The sequence below is a fragment of the Grus americana genome, chromosome 8 (genome assembly GCF_028858705.1).
Source record: "Grus americana isolate bGruAme1 chromosome 8, bGruAme1.mat, whole genome shotgun sequence".
Taxonomy (NCBI): Eukaryota; Metazoa; Chordata; class Aves; order Gruiformes; family Gruidae; genus Grus; species Grus americana.
Window position 1 is genome coordinate 33,861,667 of NC_072859.1, and position 21,266 is coordinate 33,882,932.

Here is a 21,266-nt window from a genome sequence, read left to right on the forward strand (position 1 = left end):
AGTTTCAAAAGATGTCATTTTAATCTTTAACATCGTTGAGCTATTGGTGTGGGTAGTCGTGCTATAGAGAGGAAGTTTCTGTCCTGGAGCAGTTTTGGAAAGGAGAAGTATGTTTGTGGTCAGACATGTTACATATACCTGTGTGTTTGCCTGTCATGCATTTCCAAAAATTACTGTGAAACTTAACATTTTTTATTTCAAATTAAACGCCCTTGGTAAACACTGTGCAAAGGTGTTTTGTCTGCTGTTTTCTTCTTGAAATGATTGGTTAGGCAAGTAAAATCAGATAAACTATTGCTAACCTGGCCAGTTTGTTCGCCATCAGAAGAGATGAACATTGTTAAAATGCAACAAGTTCTTCCAGAATAGGTTTTCATAAATGTCATAATTCATCTCTAATCATTGGGAAGTTGGGTTTGCTATTGTTCATTGTTATTATGTGAAGAGTGAGGCCAAGATTTACCAAAATAGTTTTCAAGCGAGAAACAGCTCTTCTGCTGATATAGATTGGTGGAGACATTCAGTTTTGTCAGAAGGTTCATCATCTTCAAAATGAGAACAAAGCTCCAATTTTTTTTTCGGGTAAAATTAGGTAACGAACATTTTCCTCTGCCTGTTGTAGCTACCTATTCACTTTTTTATTTATTATTGTTCTTGTAATCTTCTATTACCTTTGGAGTTCCACCTGTGTTAAACTGAAAAAATTACTCTTAAGGCCACAGATGAAATGTACCTTAGCCATGAAGTTTCTAAACCAGAAACAGAGTACCACAGATTTGTAGCCTTAGAAACCAAACAAACAAATCTTTAAGTGTCAGAAGCATTCAGCACTTTAGGTGCTGGGTGGCTATTGTTAAAGGGCAAAGGTTGCCCACATTTGAAATCTTGGCAAGTAGGATTTCTCTTGAATTGCTTTTGGCAACATCTGTGTTCCTAAGGAAATCCAGAGCCTGTTTTCAGGAGGGAGGACAGCCCGAAGGAAGCACTTTGCAGTCTGTCACACCAAGTAAGTCAGCATTCCCTTACGAGCTTTATTCATTGAGCGTCAGTATGAAACAAATCCAGAGGAGGAACAAATTAAGTCAAAATTATGTCAAGAAGATTCTTTCTGCATTGGGCTTTGTAGCTCAATCTGCAAATACGTATTTGCAGATTTAGTATTTCTTCAAGCAATTCTCTTACTACGGCCATGGAGAAAGGTATTTTTGTGACAGATCTGCAGTAAACATTTTTGTTAGTGCCTTCACTGTTCTTGAAGGCAAAGTCTCTGTTTACTGTTTAGTTGGCAAGTCAATCGATTTTGTAGTGACCTGTTGCACTGGAGTTTTCCAGACTTGCCAGTTACAGCCCCATATTCATCCTCGTCTGATTCCTGCAGCACAGTACCTGAACTGTGCACATTACCAAACATGTGGTGTGATAATGACCTAAAAATGGACATATACGCTGTTTCTGTGACTCTCCAAATCTTGAGATGAAGCACCATAGATATCTGTACAGCTATATTTTTGTTACTTTTTAGATTACTGAACCTATAAAATTAGATAGAAATGGACTTGTTACTGCTCTGATTCCTGTTAGTTGGGTCAGTGTTGTAAGACAGCTTACCGTATCAGCTCCTGTCTTAACTGATGTTATATGTTCCCTCCCTCCCTTAATCCGATGTTTTTCTGTCATTGTAGCTATATGTGAACTATACGAAAAATCTACTCAGTATTTTGTTCTGCTTAGTGGCCAAGATTGTCCCATTGGTGTCGGTCTTCTTTTTGAAAAACGTCAGATAGTGGGTCTGTTAGCATTAATATCCTCTGATGCAATGTTGTGGTAAGGCTGATGTTTGTGTCAAGAATCTTTGCAAAGACACTTAAAGGTAACCTTGGTTGTAGTCATTCGTTCGTTTTATTCTGCTTGGTGCTTGGTGATGAATTAGTAGTCTTGCTTGGACATCTCTTGCGATTGCCATGTTCTGTGTGCATCTCCCTGAACCATCATCTTTGATGAACTAACTAATCCATTTCGATAGCAAGGAACACAGTCTTATACGATGTTGAAAGTGCAGTGTTCAAAGGCGTGCATCACAAATGGAAGGTCCTTGGAACTATCATAAAACTGCTCTGAGTGCTCTGGGAGGCAGGAGGACTGCTGTGGGCAGAGGGAGGGAAGGAAGCTAACTTCTCTCCTTTGCTGGTGAAGAGTTGCCAAGAACTTCAGCATGACCAGAATGAAGTGAAATTGTGCCTTACTAAGCGGGAAGTTTTATTTTGCTGGAGTGTTGTATGGCAAGTCAGCTTCTGTTTGTTTTGGGTTTTGTAATTACCCAAATGAATTGTTTTTCGTTTCCCTAAGTCATTGTTTTTTCACTGTTAGTTGTTCCTTATTTATGACTGATTAACTTCCATAGGAGGAGTAGCTCATAAATGTGATGTAATCAGCAGTCTGGTACCCAGACACACCAGTTTGGATCCCGTGGAATTGCTGTTAGAAAGAAGAGACCTTGGGCTATCTTTCTTGCTAATGATTCCTGGGATTTGTAGCAAAATCTCCAGTCTTCACTACTGAGATTAGCTGACCAACAAGGGCTGTCAACTTTTTGATTCCCCTCTTTGCAGCTAAGGAGTCAGTGCTGTGGACAATGCACTTGCTTTCAACCAGCTTGCTTCTGTGCTTGATTATCTTTAAATGCTACCATATTACATTCACATTTCTGCTTTTCTCCTTTAACATCTGAGGCTATAAAATAAATCTTATAGAGGGGATGTTCTACTTTAATGTAGGACATGAAGTAAAGTAGGGCTGATTAATTATTTTAATACCCTGTAGTTTTTCTTTGGCACAACAGAATCTAAAGAAAGATGAAACAGTTAGGTGTTGATAAGGAACTGGTACAGTCCACCCGGGATGGGGATTTATTTTGTGTTTTGGGACCTGACGTACCCGTCCAGATTTTTTCACTGGTGTCTGTTCCTGATCAAAAGACAAATCAGTACTTAACATGATTCTGTTTCTGGTGAGGTTGTTGGTATATTTTTTTCCTTCTTTGTCCCTGGCTTAGCCACAATTTTTCTTTGTTCCTTTCTGATCGAAAGCCTTTAATGAACTGTGATGATTTGAGGAAGTACTCTCTCCCAATCTGTTGTATGCCAGACATTTAAGTAGAAGGGGCCTTTGTGTTTTAGTTAGTCCTCCGTCACACTGACTGAACATGAAAGGCATACTTACTGGATAGTGAGTAGCTCTGATGCCTTAGGATGTAGTGCTTTTTGATTTTCTTTATTGCTTTTCTTTTGCTTTGTGTTCTTGCTCTCTCATGTTACCTCTTCTGTGTCTTCTTCATCTTTCATTTAGCTTGCATATCACCCCGTATATCCAGGATGGTGAAATTAATTTCCTGTCCCATAGTGTTCCTCTTATCAACACACTACTATGTCTCTGGAAGATCACAGAAATATGTTTTTCATTCCATGTCCACCATAAGTTTGATGAGAAACTGTCGTTCTTCTGTCTTAACATTTTCTTATATTACTTTACTAAAGATCTTTGGAGGGTATGATCTTACAAAAGTGAGAGTCAATTCTCAAAGAAAAAGTTTCACTCCAAAGGCAGTTTATAGCCTAGAATTACAGGCATGATTTTATTTCAGGTTTCATAGTTTGTGACTGTGGAAATGAAGAGGGAATGTGCTGAGCAAAAGCTTTATGGCACACCTCAGAGCTCCGTGTTCCTAGATGCCTGGGCAGGTAGACATCTGCTACACCTCCTAGACTTGATCCTACAGCCATTGCTCATCTAAGAACTTTCTTTAATGCAACATTGAAAAAAGCTCGAAAAGTTGTCAAAGAAGAGAAGATACTGTATGGTATGGTAGAAGAGAACATACTATATGGTATGGTGAGCCCAATCTTTGTCTGAAATTTTGCTTGTTAGGAGCAGGGGAGGATTTATCTGGCAGTCGATGCCCAGTTGGTGTAAATCTGAGGACTTCCTACCTCTGTGGTCATTAGTAGACAGGAGATGTTTAAAATTATGCTTTGCATCAGTCCTTGTGCTTTGTTATCTAACCCTTTTGTTGGTGCTATGGCCTCCACTTCTTACTCTCCAACAGATGATTATTTTAAACTGTCTTGATGTTCTCCTGCTTACTACCTTTTTGTTTTTTCTTTTATTTTTTTTTCACAGCAGACTTTTTTTTTAATATCTCTGCAGTGAAATCCATGTGTCATGTCATGGACTCAAAGATTTAGTGGTCTAAAATTTGAATTAAATGAACACCCCATTATATCATTTGTAAATGTAAGGCTTTTTCCTGAGAACTCCTCCTCTCTCCTGCTCTGCCTGCAGAAATGAAAACAAAGTCTTTTTTTAGTTATGAAATGATTTAAAACTTCTTAGTTAGCCAAACATGTTATTTAGTTCAACTACTTAAAACATAATTGATTCCTGTTTCAAGAATATGCATGTGAAGTTTAGGCCTTCAGCTACTTACTGAGAGCCAAGTTATAGACCAGGCTCGTACAGTGTTTATATTGGAAACACCACTAAAGCTTACTGTAGAAATCTGGCCAGGAACCATTATAATTGTTAAATATTTTTGTTGCCAGAATAACACAATTCAGTATTACATCAAGAGAGAGAAAAATACTTTGGTTCAGGCTGCTGTAGGCTTTATCTACATGGTATGTTGTTCCAGGTGATGACTGGGTGTTTCTTGCCTGTTTCTCTTCTTGCACTATGAGATCCTGGGTATGAAAAGCTGATTTTATTAGAAATAGAGCTTTACTAATTTGATGTATAGGGCAAATGGGCCTGTTAATGACTCCCTTTCTTGTTTGCATTTAAAACAATGCAGGTAATAAAGCATAAAGACAGATCCTCTTTAAGGCAGGCATTCTTTCCGTGTTAGAGGTGCAAGTTTCAAATTGATAGTATGTAGTAAAAACTCATGTTGCCGGTTTTTCTACCCAAGACAAGACAGGACAGGCCCAGAACTGAAGTATTTCAAGACCGCATTTCTTTTAGTAGTAAATAATACAATTTTTAATGTCTATTCAGTATATTTACTAGTGGTTTCTCTTAAACTCCCTTTAATATATTTGGGTTTGCTTTTTCTGCTAATTTTAAAGTATGAACTGATTTTTTTCTAGTTAGGGTTTTCATTTTTACTGATGATAAAATTAACTAGCTTTCAAAGTCTGCTTTTAAGAACTTTGAAAGTTTAAGGGGCTGCGTAGTAGTTAGGCATTATTGGTTACATTTCTGTTCCAAGATGTTTAGTTAGAGCTGCTGGCATGGCCCACGTGTTTATGCAACTGCTGTTACTCCAAGCAAGCTCTCTCCTCCATTTTCTCTCCTCCGCTCCCTTTCTGCAGTACGTATCATCCTTGCTTTGACCAGGGACACATCCCCTGGGAGCTGCCTTGCTCAGGTACAACACACCTCCGTGCCCAAGAGTTGGTACAGAGTCTTACGTCTGGTTCAGGAGCCAAGTACAAGTCCATCCTGGGAGAGCAATAATTAAGGGCCAAGATAGGCACCACTATAAACAGTGTTTGTGTTGGAAACTTCATGGGATCCTTGACTGCTGTATGTCTGCCAGATAGCTTTAGAGCTGCTTACAATTTTTGTTGTCAAAATGCTGTAATCTAGCCTGACGTTCACTGCGTGACGCTCGTGGCAGCTATGGACCTTCCGCATGTTAGTGGATGTTGCCATTTGGTTTAGACTTGATACGACACAGTTAAACGATGATTATAGTGGTTATTGTCAGGCACTTTTTTTTAGACTAGTAGAGTCATTCATTTATAAAAGAGGAAAATGTCCTTTAGGAGAAGCAGTTTTGTAAACATTATGTGGAAAAAATACTAATAGTGGCCAGGCTTGGTCAACAGGTGGTTTGTATGTGGATATCGTGAGGTGGGCAGAGTGATGGCGGATGGGGGTGGAAGCCACTGCTCACACGTGGTACCACCACTGGGTTATTACTACTGCTTTGCTAAACCTTGCGTGCTAAATGGTGAGTGCTTGCGTCACCTTTCTCTTGTGGCTGCCCAGCAGAAGGCAATGCCATGGTAAGGCAGACCTGGGGAGGGCAAAAGGTTTTTCTGCTGCAGAGCCTGAGTAGAGGCTGACGGCTTCTCTGTGGGGGTGTGCAGTGGTGGTGGTAGGTCCTGACGCGGGGAGAGAGCTGGCGTAGCTGGGCCGGGGGTGCAGAGGCCGGGCTCCCCGGGTGCATGAGGTCGGGAGGCTGCTGCGAGGTCGGGAACAGGGAACGAACTGCAGCTGTTTGTTTCTGCTGTGCTCAGGGAAACAGCCCTCTGCTTACATTCCTTGCAAGTTAATAGGATCGCACCAGAGAATATACCTGACTTGGATGACCCATTTCTCCTCTCCGTGTAAACACTCCTTTCTGGCCCAAATACTGGCTAACTGCTTACACCACTATGTTCAGTGCTGTTGGTGCAGGGTGTTTGGTGGTGCATGGCTGAACCTGGTTAGGAACAGCAGGTAAAGCGTTCTTGTTGCGTTCCCTGGCAGTTCTACTCTGAGCTGTTGGGAATACAAACTGTTAACAACATTAAAATGGTAGTAGTGCTTGTTCTTTTCTAACAGACGTAAGTGTTGTGAGATGTTGAAAGTAAAGTTTAGAGAATTGCCCAAGTGCAAAAGCCAGCTTAGTAATTCTCAAAGTATTATGAAGAATCTGAGTCTAATGTACACAGATACTTACATATCTGTCTAATTTGAAGGAGTATACATTTGCTTAAGAGTTGGCATGGTGTGTTTTATTTTTGTAAATTGTCACAAACGGTCTTTATGTGAAAAGTACTTTCACTGAAATACTACACAATCCCAGTTCCACAGGTAAAAGTCTCAGCCCTGCCATGGGGGCTGTGAGAGCACAAGAACAAGCACCTTCCCGTTGCACAAACCTGGCACCATTCGCAACAACCTGTGGAAATTGGTGTTAAAACCTTTACAAAAATTCCTTTGCTTAAATTATGTTTTTGTTTTAAATCTTCCTTATGTTCACATCATTTTTTACATGAGACCTCATGATTATCCTCTGAAGATATGTTCACTATAGGCTATTGTCCCTCTCAATTAAAGTTTCAAACAGTTACTGGGAAATGTGGAATCATCTGATTCATAGACAACCTTCAAAAGAGTGTTCAGAGCTGTTTGAAATAATACTTCCTGCTACTTAATCATCATGTAAAACTTTCAGTGTTATTCTTGTAAAATACTATAGGGAAATAGAAAAGGTAAATACGTGCCTCTTTTTCTAAGTGGGACAGAAATCACTTCTTTAGAGTTTTCAGTGCCACAGTACAGCTGAGCTGTACACAACTGTGCAGAAAGTGTCTTCTCAGTCTCTCATGACTGAGAATGAACTACTGTCTAATCCTTGCTGAGAGATGTCCACAGGCAAATCGCCTACCTGACTTGAATCTTTGAATTGTGCCTGGCGTATTTTGCTTTTCAGAAACCATGTCCTTATCACATCTGATTAGATGATGCCTGGTAGCTTGAGAAACACTGCCATATTTTATTAATGTAGTATTTGACAGCTGTTAACCAGTGAAACTAGAGATTGGTGTTCACTTGACTGAGAGATATGCACCTGATACCGGTCACAGAGAACCCAATTAACCTCTAGGCTATATATATTGAATTAGCAAACTGGCAAAAAGACTGGGCTACTGGAAATTGTCTGCATTAAATTTTCAGACAAAGTTGGTTGATTATATTGCCTACTCAAATGGTCTTTCGCTATCGTGTATGGGACTTATCCAAGTAAAAGAATATATATATCCATGTTACTACTCATAGTTTCTTCTTGGGCATAGTTAATGTTCATCTCTGCATTCTCACCACCGAATTGATAATAGTTTGTGGTTTTTTTGTGCGGCACATGCATACACCTTGCTCTTGATGAGGAATAGGTCTAGCAAACTGGCACACACCTCTTAGACTTGCTCCTACCTCACCCCTCGTACACCCCTGTTCTCTCTCCGTTAATTAGCAGGAGCAAATAGTGCTCTTGGGATTGATTTTTCATTGAGCCTCTGTGCAGTAATTGTCAGAGGATACTTCCCAGGGGGTGTTCTGGGCAAAATTATCTGCTGGTTGAAAGAATATTCATTATTAAAAGAGCGAAAATCTGTTAAAGTGAACTTGAGCAGTTACAGGAAACTAAAGCAACTGTTCCATTTTATGACAGCGTTGCCTGCCCTCAGTAAACTGCATGATGTGAGATTGCCAGAATTTCTTGTCTGTGTGGTATTTTAACTATGCTAGCTGTACTTTGAAGAAATCATGGAGATTTTGCTATTTAACGAACTCTGATGTTATTCATCTTTATCAAAAGACAGTCAACAGAACACCCTGTTGTGCTTATGTGACTTGATATAATGAAAAGTAAATTAATGAAAGCCAGTAAGCTCATTTTTTATATGAGATAAAAACATTGCTGCAGTATTATAACCATCTCTTTTAAAAAAAATATTTGATGGTGTTTCTATGGTGAGGTTTTCTGTTTATTGGGAAAGTTTTTGTCGTTTGTGTTTTTTGGTGGGTTTTTTTTTTTTTTTAAAGATGAATTTTTGCACTTTTTTGGTCTGGTGAATTACTTGCCTTACAATACTTGTACTTTTCTCTTTCAGGAAATCCATGACTTATTTAAAGATTATGAAATCAAGTATTGTTATGTGGACAGAAATAAAAGAACAGGTAAGAACTTCAAATCCTCCAGTATCATATGTTTCAATTCTGTGATAAAACTAGTAAGAAACATCATCTGCTATGTATGAAGTCATCAACTTATCTGCTGTCATGTAACTTGATTGTCCCTCAGTGCCTTTTTTGGCTGCATAGTTTGTCACATTCTACTGAAGCCAGTGGGGAGTTGGAAACTTTACTGATGTCAGCCAAAAGTAGATTGGTCCACTGTGGTATCTCTCGGGCATATTCCCTTAGTGAGCGTCTCTTTGGGACAAAGCTAACCTCAACCCTCTGATTTCCTCTGAAAAACTAGTCCTGAGACTTCTCTTAGGACAAACCACATGTGCCGATGACATGATCAGCGGAAAACATAGCTAGCTCAAGATGCATTTCTGTCAGGTAATATAAGCCAGAAGCCATTTATTAAAGGAATACTTCAAGACTTTGCAGAAAATGTTGTCCTGAATTAAATCTTGAATTATTTAAGTCTGATTCTGCATTTACAAATTAATTGGCTAAATAGGGGATTCACAGATTTTTAGCACGTTAGAGGTACAGAAACGGAAAAATATTTCTTTACACATTCCCGTCCTTCCAAATCACCATAACTGCCATAGCCTAGGCTATCTCCTTAGTCGACCTTGGTTTCCAAGTCAAAATCTTAATACAATAGATGTGATAGATTTCTATCAGGATTTTGTGAGGATAATAGTGTTTGTTGACACCTGCCACTAAGGAGCAAAACTTTGTGGTTTATTTATGTTGGAAATCGTATTTGATACGGTGGTTTTTGGGAAGGTCCCGTGTCGACGCCTGTGTGTTCCGTCAAGCTGCTTGTGGACATGGTACACTGGTGGTGGGTGGTGGGTGCTCCCTTTGTCCAAAGCTGTGGACGCTGTTCAGCTGCTTGTGGAACGCAGATATGGTACAGATACGGTGGGTGATGTGGCTCTCTTTGCCTATATCTTCACGCACGTTTTAGGTGGCTGTAAGATTGTGATAAGGTATGGATGTGATGGGGGTTGGGAGCTCCCTTTGTCAAAGAACGTGGTTAGGTGTGAGCTGCGAGCTGCGTGTGGGACCTGGATGGGGTAGAGCTATGGTGGGTGATGCGGCTCTTCTTTGCCCATGTCTTTGGGCATGTTCTGGCTGTCTGTAGGGTAATGGCGGGGAAGAGATCAGGTGGGTGCTGCAGCACTGCAGTAGTCCATGCCTGTGGCCCCCTTTCCGTCTGTCTGTAAGATGATGATGGTGCAGAGAGAAGGTGGTTGTTGCGGTTCCTTTGCTGTCCATGGTTGCGGGCACCTTTTAGCTTGCTGTGGGACCTGGAGGGTGTACAGATATGTTGGGTGGCGCAGCTGCCTTTTGACCATGGCTGTGGGTACCTTCTCTGTGTCTGTGGGATGAGGATGGCGTACAGATACGGTGTGTTTTGCAGAGGTTCCCTGTCGACGGCTGCGTGTTCCTTGCAGCTGGTTGTGGAGGATGGCACGGTGGAGTGGTGGTGGGTGTTGGGTGCTCCCTTTGTCCCTGAATGTGGGTAGGTGTGATCTGCGAGCTGCGTGTGGGACCTGGATGGGGTACAGCTATGGTGGGTGATGTGTCACTCTTTGCCTATGTGTTTGGGCATGTTGTAGGTGGCTTTTGGATCGTGAGAGGGTAGGGATGTGGGGAGTGTTGTGGTGCTACCTTTGTCCAGGAGTGTGGGCCCTTTCCAGCTGTCTGTAGGGTGATGGTGGTGTAGAGAGAAGGTGGTTGTTGCGGTGCTCCCATTGTCCATGGCTGCGTTGCAGCTGCGAGCTGGCTGTGGGACCTGGATATGGTACAGATATGATGGGTGGCGCAGCTGTCTTTTGCCCACGGCGGTGGACACCTTCATGTGTCTGTAGGATGAGGATGGGGTGCAGATACGGTGCGTTTTGCAGAGGTTCCCTGTCGACGGCTGCGTGTTCCTTGCAGCTGGTTGTTGAGGATGGCACGGTGGAGTGGTGGTGGGCGTTGGGTGCTCCCTTTGTCCCTGGATGTGGGTAGGTGTGATCTGCGAGCTGCGTGTGGGACCTGGATGGGGTACAGCTATGGTGGGTGATGTGTCACTCTTTGCCTGTGTGTTTGGGCATGCTGTAGGTGGCTTTTGGATCGTGAGTGGGTAGGGATGTGGGGAGTGTTGTGGTGCTACCTTTGTCCAGGAGTGTGGGCCCTTTCCGGCTGTCTGTAGGGTGATGGTGGTGTAGAGAGAAGGTGGTTGTTGCGGTGCTCCCATGGTCCATGGCTGCGTTGCAGCTGCGAGCTGGCTGTGGGACCTGGATATGGTACAGATATGATGGGTGGTGCAGCTGTCTTTTGCCCACGGTGGTGGATACCTTCATGTGTCTGTAGGATGAGGATGGGGTACAGATACGGTGCGTTTTGCAGAGGTTCCCTGTCGACGGCTGCGTGTTCCTTGCAGCTGGTTGTGGAGGATGGCACGGTGGAGTGGTGGTGGGTGTTGGGTGCTCCCTTTGTCCCTGAATGTGGGTAGGTGTGATCTGCGAGCTGCGTGTGGGACCTGGATGGGGTAGAGCTATGGTGGGTGATGTGTCACTCTTTGCCTGTGTGTTTGGGCATGTTGTAGGTGGCTTTTGGATCGTGAGAGGGTAGGGATGTGGGGAGTGTTGTGGTGCTACCTTTGTCCAGGAGTGTGGGCCCTTTCCGGCTGTCTGTAGGGTGATGGTGGTGTAGAGAGAAGGTGGTTGTTGCGGTGCTCCCATTGTCCATGGCTGCGTTGCAGCTGTGAGCTGGCTGTGGGACCTGGATCTGGTACAGATATGATGGGTGGCGCAGCTGTCTTTTGCCCACGGCGGTGGACACCTTCTCTGTTTCTGTAGGATGAGGATGGGGTACAGATACGGTGCGTTTTGCAGAGGTTCCCTGTCGACGGCTGCGTGTTCCTTGCAGCTGGTTGTGGAGGATGGCACGGTGGAGTGGTGGTGGGTGTTGGGTGCTCCCTTTGTCCCTGAATGTGGGTAGGTGTGATCTGCGAGCTGTGTGTGGGACCTGGATGGGGTACAGCTATGGTGGGTGATGTGTCACTCTTTGCCTGTGTGTTTGGGCATGTTGTAGGTGGCTTTTGGATCGTGAGTGGGTAGGGATGTGGGGAGTGTTGTGGTGCTACCTTTGTCCAGGAGTGTGGGCCCTTTCCGGCTGTCTGTAGGGTGATGGTGGTGTAGAGAGAAGGTGGTTGTTGCGGTGCTCCCATTGTCCATGGCTGCGTTGCAGCTGTGAGCTGGCTGTGGGACCTGGATCTGGTACAGATATGATGGGTGGCGCAGCTGTCTTTTGCCCACGGCGGTGGATACCTTCATGTGCCTGTAGGATGAGGATGGCGTACAGATACGGTGCGTTTTGCAGAGGTTCCCTGTCGACGGCTGCGTGTTCCTTGCAGCTGGTTGTGGAGGATGGCACGGTGGAGTGGTGGTGGGTGTTGGGTGCTCCCTTTGTCCCTGAATGTGGGTAGGTGTGATCTGCGAGCTGCGTGTGGGACCTGGATGGGGTAGAGCTATGGTGGGTGATGCGGTTCTTCTTTGCCCATGTCTTTGGGCATGTTCTGGCTGTCTGTAGGGTAATGGCGGGGAAGAGATCAGGTGGGTGCTGCAGCACTGCAGTAGTCCATGCCTGTGGCCCCGTTTCCGTCTGTCTGTAAGATGATGATGGTGCAGAGAGAAGGTGGTTGTTGCGGTTCCTTTGCTGTCCATGGTTGCGGGCACCTTTTAGCTTGCTGTGGGACCTGGAGGGTGTACAGATATGTTGGGTGGCGCAGCTGCCTTTTGACCATGGCTGTGGGTACCTTCTCTGTGTCTGTAGGATGAGGATGGCGTACAGATACGGTGCGTTTTGCAGAGGTTCCCTGTCGACGGCTGCGTGTTCCTTGCAGCTGGTTGTGGAGGATGGCACGGTGGAGTGGTGGTGGGTGTTGGGTGCTCCCTTTGTCCCTGAATGTGGGTAGGTGTGAGCTGCGAGCTGCGTGTGGGACCTGGATGGGGTACAGCTATGGTGGGTGATGTGTCACTCTTTGCCTATGTGTTTGGGCATGTTGTAGGTGGCTTTTGGATCGTGAGTGGGTAGGGATGTGGGGAGTGTTGTGGTGCTACCTTTGTCCAGGAGTGTGGGCCCTTTCCGGCTGTCTGTAGGGTGATGGTGGTGTAGAGAGAAGGTGGTTGTTGCGGTGCTCCCATTGTCCATGGCTGCGTTGCAGCTGCGAGCTGGCTGTGGGACCTGGATCTGGTACAGATATGATGGGTGGCGCAGCTGTCTTTTGCCCACGGCGGTGGATACCTTCATGTGTCTGTGGGATGAGGATGGGGTACAGATACGGTGCGTTTTGCAGAGGTTCCCTGTCGACGGCTGCGTGTTCCTTGCAGCTGGTTGTGGAGGATGGCACGGTGGAGTGGTGGTGGGTGTTGGGTGCTCCCTTTGTCCCTGAATGTGGGTAGGTGTGATCTGCGAGCTGCGTGTGGGACCTGGATGGGGTACAGCTATGGTGGGTGATGTGTCGCTCTTTGCCTGTGTGTTTGGGCATGTTGTAGGTGGCTTTTGGATCGTGAGAGGGTAGGGATGTGGGGAGTGTTGTGGTGCTACCTTTGTCCAGGAGTGTGGGCCCTTTCCGGCTGTCTGTAGGGTGATGGTGGTGTAGAGAGAAGGTGGTTGTTGCGGTGCTCCCATTGTCCATGGCTGCGTTGCAGCTGCGAGCTGGCTGTGGGACCTGGATATGGTACAGATATGATGGGTGGCGCAGCTGTCTTTTGCCCACGGCGGTGGACACCTTCTCTGTGTCTGTAGGATGAGGATGGGGTACAGATACGGTGCGTTTTGCAGAGGTTCCCTGTCGACAGCTGCGTGTTCCTTGCAGCTGGTTGTGGAGGATGGCACGGTGGAGTGGTGGTGGGTGTTGGGTGCTCCCTTTGTCCCTGAATGTGGGTAGGTGTGATCTGCGAGCTGCGTGTGGGACCTGGATGGGGTACAGCTATGGTGGGTGATGTGTCGCTCTTTGCCTGTGTGTTTGGGCATGTTGTAGGTGGCTTTTGGATCGTGAGAGGGTAGGGATGTGGGGAGTGTTGTGGTGCTACCTTTGTCCAGGAGTGTGGGCTCTTTCCAGCTGTCTGTAGGGTGATGGTAGTGTAGAGAGAAGGTGGTTGTTGTGGTGCTCCCGTTGTCTATGGCTGCGTTGCAGCTGCGAGCTGGCTGTGGGACCTGGATATGGTACAGATATGATGGGTGGCGCAGCTGTCTCTTGCCCACGGCGGTGGACACCTTCATGTGTCTGTGGGATGAGGATGGCGTACAGATACGGTGCGTTTTGCAGAGGTTCCCTGTCGACGGCTGCGTGTTCCTTGCAGCTGGTTGTGGAGGATGGCACGGTGGAGTGGTGGTGGGTGTTGGGTGCTCCCTTTGTCCCTGAATGTGGGTAGGTGTGAGCTGCCAGCTGCGTGTGGGACCTGGATGGGGTACAGCTATGGTGGGTGATGTGTCACTCTTTGCCTATGTGTTTGGGCATGCTGTAGGTGGCTTTTGGATCGTGAGTGGGTAGGGATGTGGGCAGTGTTGTGGTGCTACCTTTGTCCAGGAGGGTGGGCCCTTTCCGGCTGTCTGTAGGGTGATGGTGGTGTAGAGAGAAGGTGGTTGTTGCGGTGCTCCCATGGTCCATGGCTGCGTTGCAGCTGCGAGCTGGCTGTGGGACCTGGATGTGGTACAGATATGATGGGTGGCGCAGCTGTCTTTTGCCCACGGCGGTGAATACCTTCATGTGTGTGTGGGATGAAGATGGGGTACAGATACGGTGCATTTTGCAGAGGTTCCCTGTCGACGGCTGCGTGTTCCTTGCAGCTGGTTGTGGAGGATGGCACGGTGGAGTGGTGGTGGGTGTTGGGTGCTCCCTTTGTCCCTGAATGTGGGTAGGTGTGATCTGCGAGCTGCGTGTGGGACCTGGATGGGGTACAGCTGTGGTGGGTGATGTGTCGCTCTTTGCCTGTGTGTTTGGGCATGTTGTAGGTGGCTTTTGGATCGTGAGAGGGTAGGGATGTGGGGAGTGTTGTGGTGCTACCTTTGTCCAGGAGTGTGGGCCCTTTCCGGCTGTCTGTAGGGTGATGGTGGTGTAGAGAGAAGGTGGTTGTTGCGGTGCTCCCATTGTCCATGGCTGCGTTGCAGCTGCGAGCTGGCTGTGGGACCTGGATATGGTACAGATATGATGGGTGGCGCAGCTGTCTTTTGCCCACGGCGGTGGACACCTTCTCTGTGTCTGTAGGATGAGGATGGGGTACAGATACGGTGCGTTTTGCAGAGGTTCCCTGTCGACGGCTGCGTGTTCCTTGCAGCTGGTTGTGGAGGATGGCACGGTGGAGTGGTGGTGGGTGTTGGGTGCTCCCTTTGTCCCTGAATGTGGGTAGGTGTGATCTGCGAGCTGCGTGTGGGACCTGGATGGGGTACAGCTATGGTGGGTGATGTGTCGCTCTTTGCCTGTGTGTTTGGGCATGTTGTAGGTGGCTTTTGGATCGTGAGTGGGTAGGGATGTGGGGAGTGTTGTGGTGCTACCTTTGTCCAGGAGTGTGGGCCCTTTCCAGCTGTCTGTAGGGTGATGGTGGTGTAGAGAGAAGGTGGTTGTTGCGGTGCTCCCGTTGTCCATGGCTGCGTTGCAGCTGCGAGCTGGCTGTGGGACCTGGATATGGTACAGATATGATGGGTGGCGCAGCTGTCTTTTGCCCACGGCGGTGGACACCTTCATGTGTCTGTGGGATGAGGATGGCGTACAGATACGGTGCGTTTTGCAGAGGTTCCCTGTCGACGGCTGCGTGTTCCTTGCAGCTGGTTGTGGAGGATGGCACGGTGGAGTGGTGGTGGGTGTTGGGTGCTCCCTTTGTCCCTGAATGTGGGTAGGTGTGAGCTGCGAGCTGCGTGTGGGACCTGGATGGGGTACAGCTATGGTGGGTGATGTGTCACTCTTTGCCTATGTGTTTGGGCATTGTGTAGGTGGCTTTTGGATCGTGAGTGGGTAGGGATGTGGGGAGTGTTGTGGTGCTACCTTTGTCCAGGAGTGTGGGCCCTTTCCGGCTGTCTGTAGGGTGATGGTGGTGTAGAGAGAAGGTGGTTGTTGCGGTGCTCCCATTGTCCATGGCTGCGTTGCAGCTGCGAGCTGGCTGTGGGACCTGGATCTGGTACAGATATGATGGGTGGTGCAGCTGTCTTTTGCCCACGGCGGTGGACACCTTCATGTGTCTGTAGGATGAGGATGGCGTACAGATACGGTGCGTTTTGCAGAGGTTCCCTGTCGACGGCTGCGTGTTCCTTGCAGCTGGTTGTGGAGGATGGCACGGTGGAGTGGTGGTGGGTGTTGGGTGCTCCCTTTGTCCCTGAATGTGGGTAGGTGTGATCTGCGAGCTGCGTGTGGGACCTGGATGGGGTAGAGCTATGGTGGGTGATGCGGTTCTTCTTTGGCCATGTCTTTGGGCATGTTCTGGCTGTCTGTAGGGTAATGGTGGTGAAGAGATCAGGTGGGTGCTGCAGCACTGCAGTAGTCCATGCCTGTGGCCCCCTTTCCGTCTGTCTGTAAGATGATGATGGTGCAGAGAGAAGGTGGTTGTTGCGGTTCCTTTGCTGTCCATGGTTGCGGGCACCTTTTAGCTTGCTGTGGGACCTGGAGGGTGTACAGATATGTTGGGTGGCGCAGCTGCCTTTTGACCATGGCTGTGGGTACCTTCTCTGTGTCTGTAGGATGAGGATGGCGTACAGATACGGTGCGTTTTGCAGAGGTTCCCTGTCGACGGCTGCGTGTTCCTTGCAGCTGGTTGTGGAGGATGGCACGGTGGAGTGGTGGTGGGTGTTGGGTGCTCCCTTTGTCCCTGAATGTGGGTAGGTGTGAGCTGCGAGCTGCGTGTGGGACCTGGATGGGGTACAGCTATGGTGGGTGATGTGTCACTCTTTGCTTGTGTGTTTGGGCATGCTGTAGGTGGCTTTTGGATCGTGAGAGGGTAGGGATGTGGGGAGTGTTGTGGTGCTACCTTTGTCCAGGAGTGTGGGCCCTTTCCGGCTGTCTGTAGGGTGATGGTGGTGTAGAGAGAAGGTGGTTGTTGCGGTGCTCCCATGGTCCATGGCTGCGTTGCAGCTGCGAGCTGGCTGTGGGACCTGGATATGGTACAGATATGATGGGTGGCGCAGCTGTCTTTTGCCCACGGCGGTGGATACCTTCATGTGTCTGTGGGATGAGGATGGGGTACAGATACGGTGCATTTTGCAGAGGTTCCCTATCGACGGCTGCGTGTTCCTTGCAGCTGGTTGTGGAGGATGGCACGGTGGAGTGGTGGTGGGTGTTGGGTGCTCCCTTTGTCCCTGAATGTGGGTAGGTGTGAGGTGCGTGTGGGACCTGGATGGGGTACAGCTATGGTGGGTGATGTGTCGCTCTTTGCCTGTGTGTTTGGGCATGTTGTAGGTGGCTTTTGGATCGTGAGAGGGTAGGGATGTGGGGAGTGTTGTGGTGCTACCTTTGTCCAGGAGTGTGGGCCCTTTCCGGCTGTCTGTAGGGTGATGGTGGTGTAGAGAGAAGGTGGTTGTTGCGGTGCTCCCATTGTCCATGGCTGCGTTGCAGCTGTGAGCTGGCTGTGGGACCTGGATATGGTACAGATATGATGGGTGGCGCAGCTGTCTTTTGCCCACGGCGGTGGATACCTTCTCTGTGTCTGTAGGATGAGGATGGCGTACAGATACGGTGCGTTTTGCAGAGGTTCCCTGTCGACGGCTGCGTGTTCCTTGCAGCTGGTTGTGGAGGATGGCACGGTGGAGTGGTGGTGGGTGTTGGGTGCTCCCTTTGTCCCTGAATGTGAGTAGGTGTGAGCTGCGAGCTGCGTGTGGGACCTGGATGGGGTACAGCTATGGTGGGTGATGTTTCACTCTTTGCCTGTGTGTTTGGGCATGTTGTAGGCGGCTTTTGGATCGTGAGAGGGTAGGGATGTGGGGAGTGTTGTGGTGCTACCTTTGTCCAGGAGTGTGGGCCCTTTCCAGCTGTCTGTAGGGTGATGGTGGTGTAGAGAGAAGGTGGTTGTTGCGGCGCTCCCATTGTCCATGGCTGCGTTGCAGCTGCGAGCTGGCTGTGGGACCTGGATATGGTACAGATATGATGGGTGGCGCAGCTGTCTTTTGCCCACGGCGGTGGATACCTTCATGTGTCTGTAGGATGAGGATGGGGTACAGATACGGTGCATTTTGCAGAGGTTCCCTGTCGACGGCTGCGTGTTCCTTGCAGCTGGTTGTGGAGGATGGCACGGTGGAGTGGTGGTGGGCGTTGGGTGCTCCCTTTGTCCCTGAATGTGGGTAGGTGTGATCTGCGAGCTGCGTGTGGGACCTGGATGGGGTACAGCTATGGTGGGTGATGTGTCGCTCTTTGCCTGTGTGTTTGGGCATTGTGTAGGTGGCTTTTGGATCGTGAGAGGGTAGGGATGTGGGGAGTGTTGTGGTGCTACCTTTGTCCAGGAGTGTGGGCCCTTTCCGGCTGTCTGTAGGGTGATGGTGGTGTAGAGAGAAGGTGGTTGTTGCGGTGCTCCCATTGTCCATGGCTGCGTTGCAGCTGCGAGCTGGCTGTGGGACCTGGATATGGTACAGATATGATGGGTGGTGCAGCTGTCTTTTGCCCACGGCGGTGGACACCTTCATGTGTCTGTAGGATGAGGATGGCGTACAGATACGGTGCGTTTTGCAGAGGTTCCCTGTCGACGGCTGCGTGTTCCTTGCAGCTGGTTGTGGAGGATGGCACGGTGGAGTGGTGGTGGGTGTTGGGTGCTCCCTTTGTCCCTGAATGTGGGTAGGTGTGATCTGCGAGCTGCGTGTGGGACCTGGATGGGGTACAGCTATGGTGGGTGATGTGTCACTCTTTGCCTATGTGTTTGGGCATGCTGTAGGCGGCTTTTGGATCGTGAGTGGGTAGGGATGTGGGGAGTGTTGTGGTGCTACCTTTGTCCAGGAGTGTGGGCCCTTTCCGGCTGTCTGTAGGGTGATGGTGGTGTAGAGAGAAGGTGGTTGTTGCGGTGCTCCCATTGTCCATGGCTGCGTTGCAGCTGCAAGCTGGCTGTGGGACCTGGATATGGTACAGATATGATGGGTGGCGCAGCTGTCTTTTGCCCACGGCGGTGAATACCTTCATGTGTCTGTAGGATGAGGATGGCGTACAGATACGGTGCGTTTTGCAGAGGTTCCCTGTCGACGGCTGCGTGTTCCTTGCAGCTGGTTGTGGAGGATGGCACGGTGGAGTGGTGGTGGGTGTTGGGTGCTCCCTTTGTCCCTGAATGTGGGTAGGTGTGAGCTGCGAGCTGCGTGTGGGACCTGGATGGGGTAGAGCTATGGTGGGTGATGCGGTTCTTCTTTGCCCATGTCTTTGGGCATGTTCTGGCTGTCTGTAGGGTAATGGCGGTGAAGAGATCAGGTGGGTGCTGCAGCTCTGCAGTAGTCCATGCCTGTGGCCCCCTTTCCGTCTGTCTGTAAGATGATGATGGTGCAGAGGGATGGTGGTTGTTGCGGTTCCTCTGCTGTCCATGGTTGCGGGCACCTTTTAGCTTGCTGTGGGACCTGGAGGGTGTACAGATACGTTGGGTGGCGCAGCTGCCTTTTGACCATGGCTGTGGGTACCTTCTCTGTGTCTGTAGGATGAGGATGGCGTACAGATACGGTGCGTTTTGCAGAGGTTCCCTGTCGACGGCTGCGTGTTCCTTGCAGCTGGTTGTGGAGGATGGCACGGTGGAGTGGTGGTGGGTGTTGGGTGCTCCCTTTGTCCCTGAATGTGGGTAGGTGTGAGGTGCGAGCTGCGTGTGGGACCTGAATGGGGTACAGCTATGGTGGGTGATGTGTCACTCTTTGCCTGTGTGTTTGGGCATGCTGTAGGTGGCTTTTGGATCGTGAGATGGTAGGGATGTGGGGAGTGTTGTGGTGCTACCTTTGTCCAGGAGGGTGGGCCCTTTCCGGCTGTCTGTAGGGTGATGGTGGTGTAGAGAGAAGGTGGTTGTTGCGGTGCTCCCATTGTCCATGGCTGCGTTGCAGCTGCGAGCTGGCTGTGGGACCTGGATATGGTACAGATATGATGGGTGGCGCAACTGTCTTTTGCCCACGGCGGTGGACACCTTCTCTGTGTCTGTGGGATGAGGATGGCGTACAGATACGGTGCGTTTTGCAGAGGTTCCCTGTCGACGGCTGCGTGTTCCTTGCAGCTGGTTGTGGAGGATGGCACGGTGGAGTGGTGGTGGGTGTTGGGTGCTCCCTTTGTCCCTGAATGTGGGTAGGTGTGATCTGCGAGCTGTGTGTGGGACCTGGATGGGGTACAGCTATGGTGGGTGATGTGTCACTCTTTGCCTATGTGTTTGGGCATGCTGTAGGTGGCTTTTGGATCGTGAGTGGGTAGGGATGTGGGGAGTGTTGTGGTGCTACCTTTGTCCAGGAGTGTGGGCCCTTTCCGGCTGTCTGTAGGGTGATGGTGGTGTAGAGAGAAGGTGGTTGTTGCGGTGCTCCCATTGTCCATGGCTGCGTTACAGCTGTGAGCTGGCTGTGGGACCTGGATATGGTACAGATATGATGGGTGGCGCAGCTGTCTTTTGCCCACGGTGGTGGATACCTTCATGTGTCTGTAGGATGAGGATGGCGTACAGATACGGTGCGTTTTGCAGAGGTTCCCTGTCGACGGCTGCGTGTTCCTTGCAGCTGGTTGTGGAGGATGGCACGGTGGAGTGGTGGTGGGTGTTGGGTGCTCCCTTTGTCCCTGAATGTGAGTAGGTGTGAGCTGCGAGCTGCGTGTGGGACCTGGATGGGGTACAGCTATGGTGGGTGATGTTTCACTCTTTGCCTGTGTGTTTGGGCATGTTGTAGGTGGCTTTTGGATCGTGAGAGGGTAGGGATGTGGGGAGTGTTGTGGTGCTACCTTTGTCCAGGAGTGTGGGCCCTTTCCAGCTGTCTGTAGGGTGATGGTGGTGTAGAGAGAAGGTGGTTGTTGCGGCGCTCCCATTGTCCATGGCTGCGTTGCAGCTGCGAGCTGGCTGTGGGACCTGGATATGGTACAGATATGATGGGTGGCGCAGCTGTCTTTTGCCCACGGCGGTGGATACCTTCATGTGTCTGTAGGATGAGGATGGGGTACAGATACGGTGCATTTTGCAGAGGTTCCCTGTCGACGGCTGCGTGTTCCTTGCAGCTGGTTGTGGAGGATGGCACGGTGGAGTGGTGGTGGGCGTTGGGTGCTCCCTTTGTCCCTGAATGTGGGTAGGTGTGATATGCGAGCTGCGTGTGGGACCTGGATGGGGTACAGCTATGGTGGGTGATGTGTCGCTCTTTGCCTGTGTGTTTGGGCATTGTGTAGGTGGCTTTTGGATCGTGAGATGGTAGGGATGTGGGGAGTGTTGTGGTGCTACCTTTGTCCAGGAGTGTGGGCCCTTTCCGGCTGTCTGTAGGGTGATGGTGGTGTAGAGAGAAGGTGGTTGTTGCGGTGCTCCCATTGTCCATGGCTGCGTTGCAGCTGCGAGCTGGCTGTGGGACCTGGATATGGTACAGAT

The 21,266-nt window shown here is 49.0% G+C and overlaps 1 protein-coding gene across 9 annotated transcripts in view; it reads left to right on the forward strand.

Annotated features, from left to right (window-relative positions):
* Positions 1-21,266, forward strand: part of RAVER2 (ribonucleoprotein, PTB binding 2) — a 67,498-nt gene that overhangs the window by 2,056 nt on the left and 44,176 nt on the right. For all 9 annotated transcript variants that reach the window (XM_054833126.1, XM_054833131.1, XM_054833134.1 and 6 more), the window contains exon 2: positions 8,661-8,727. In XM_054833126.1, coding sequence (XP_054689101.1) covers positions 8,661-8,727 — 67 coding nt within the window. The remainder of the gene's footprint in view (positions 1-8,660; positions 8,728-21,266) is intronic.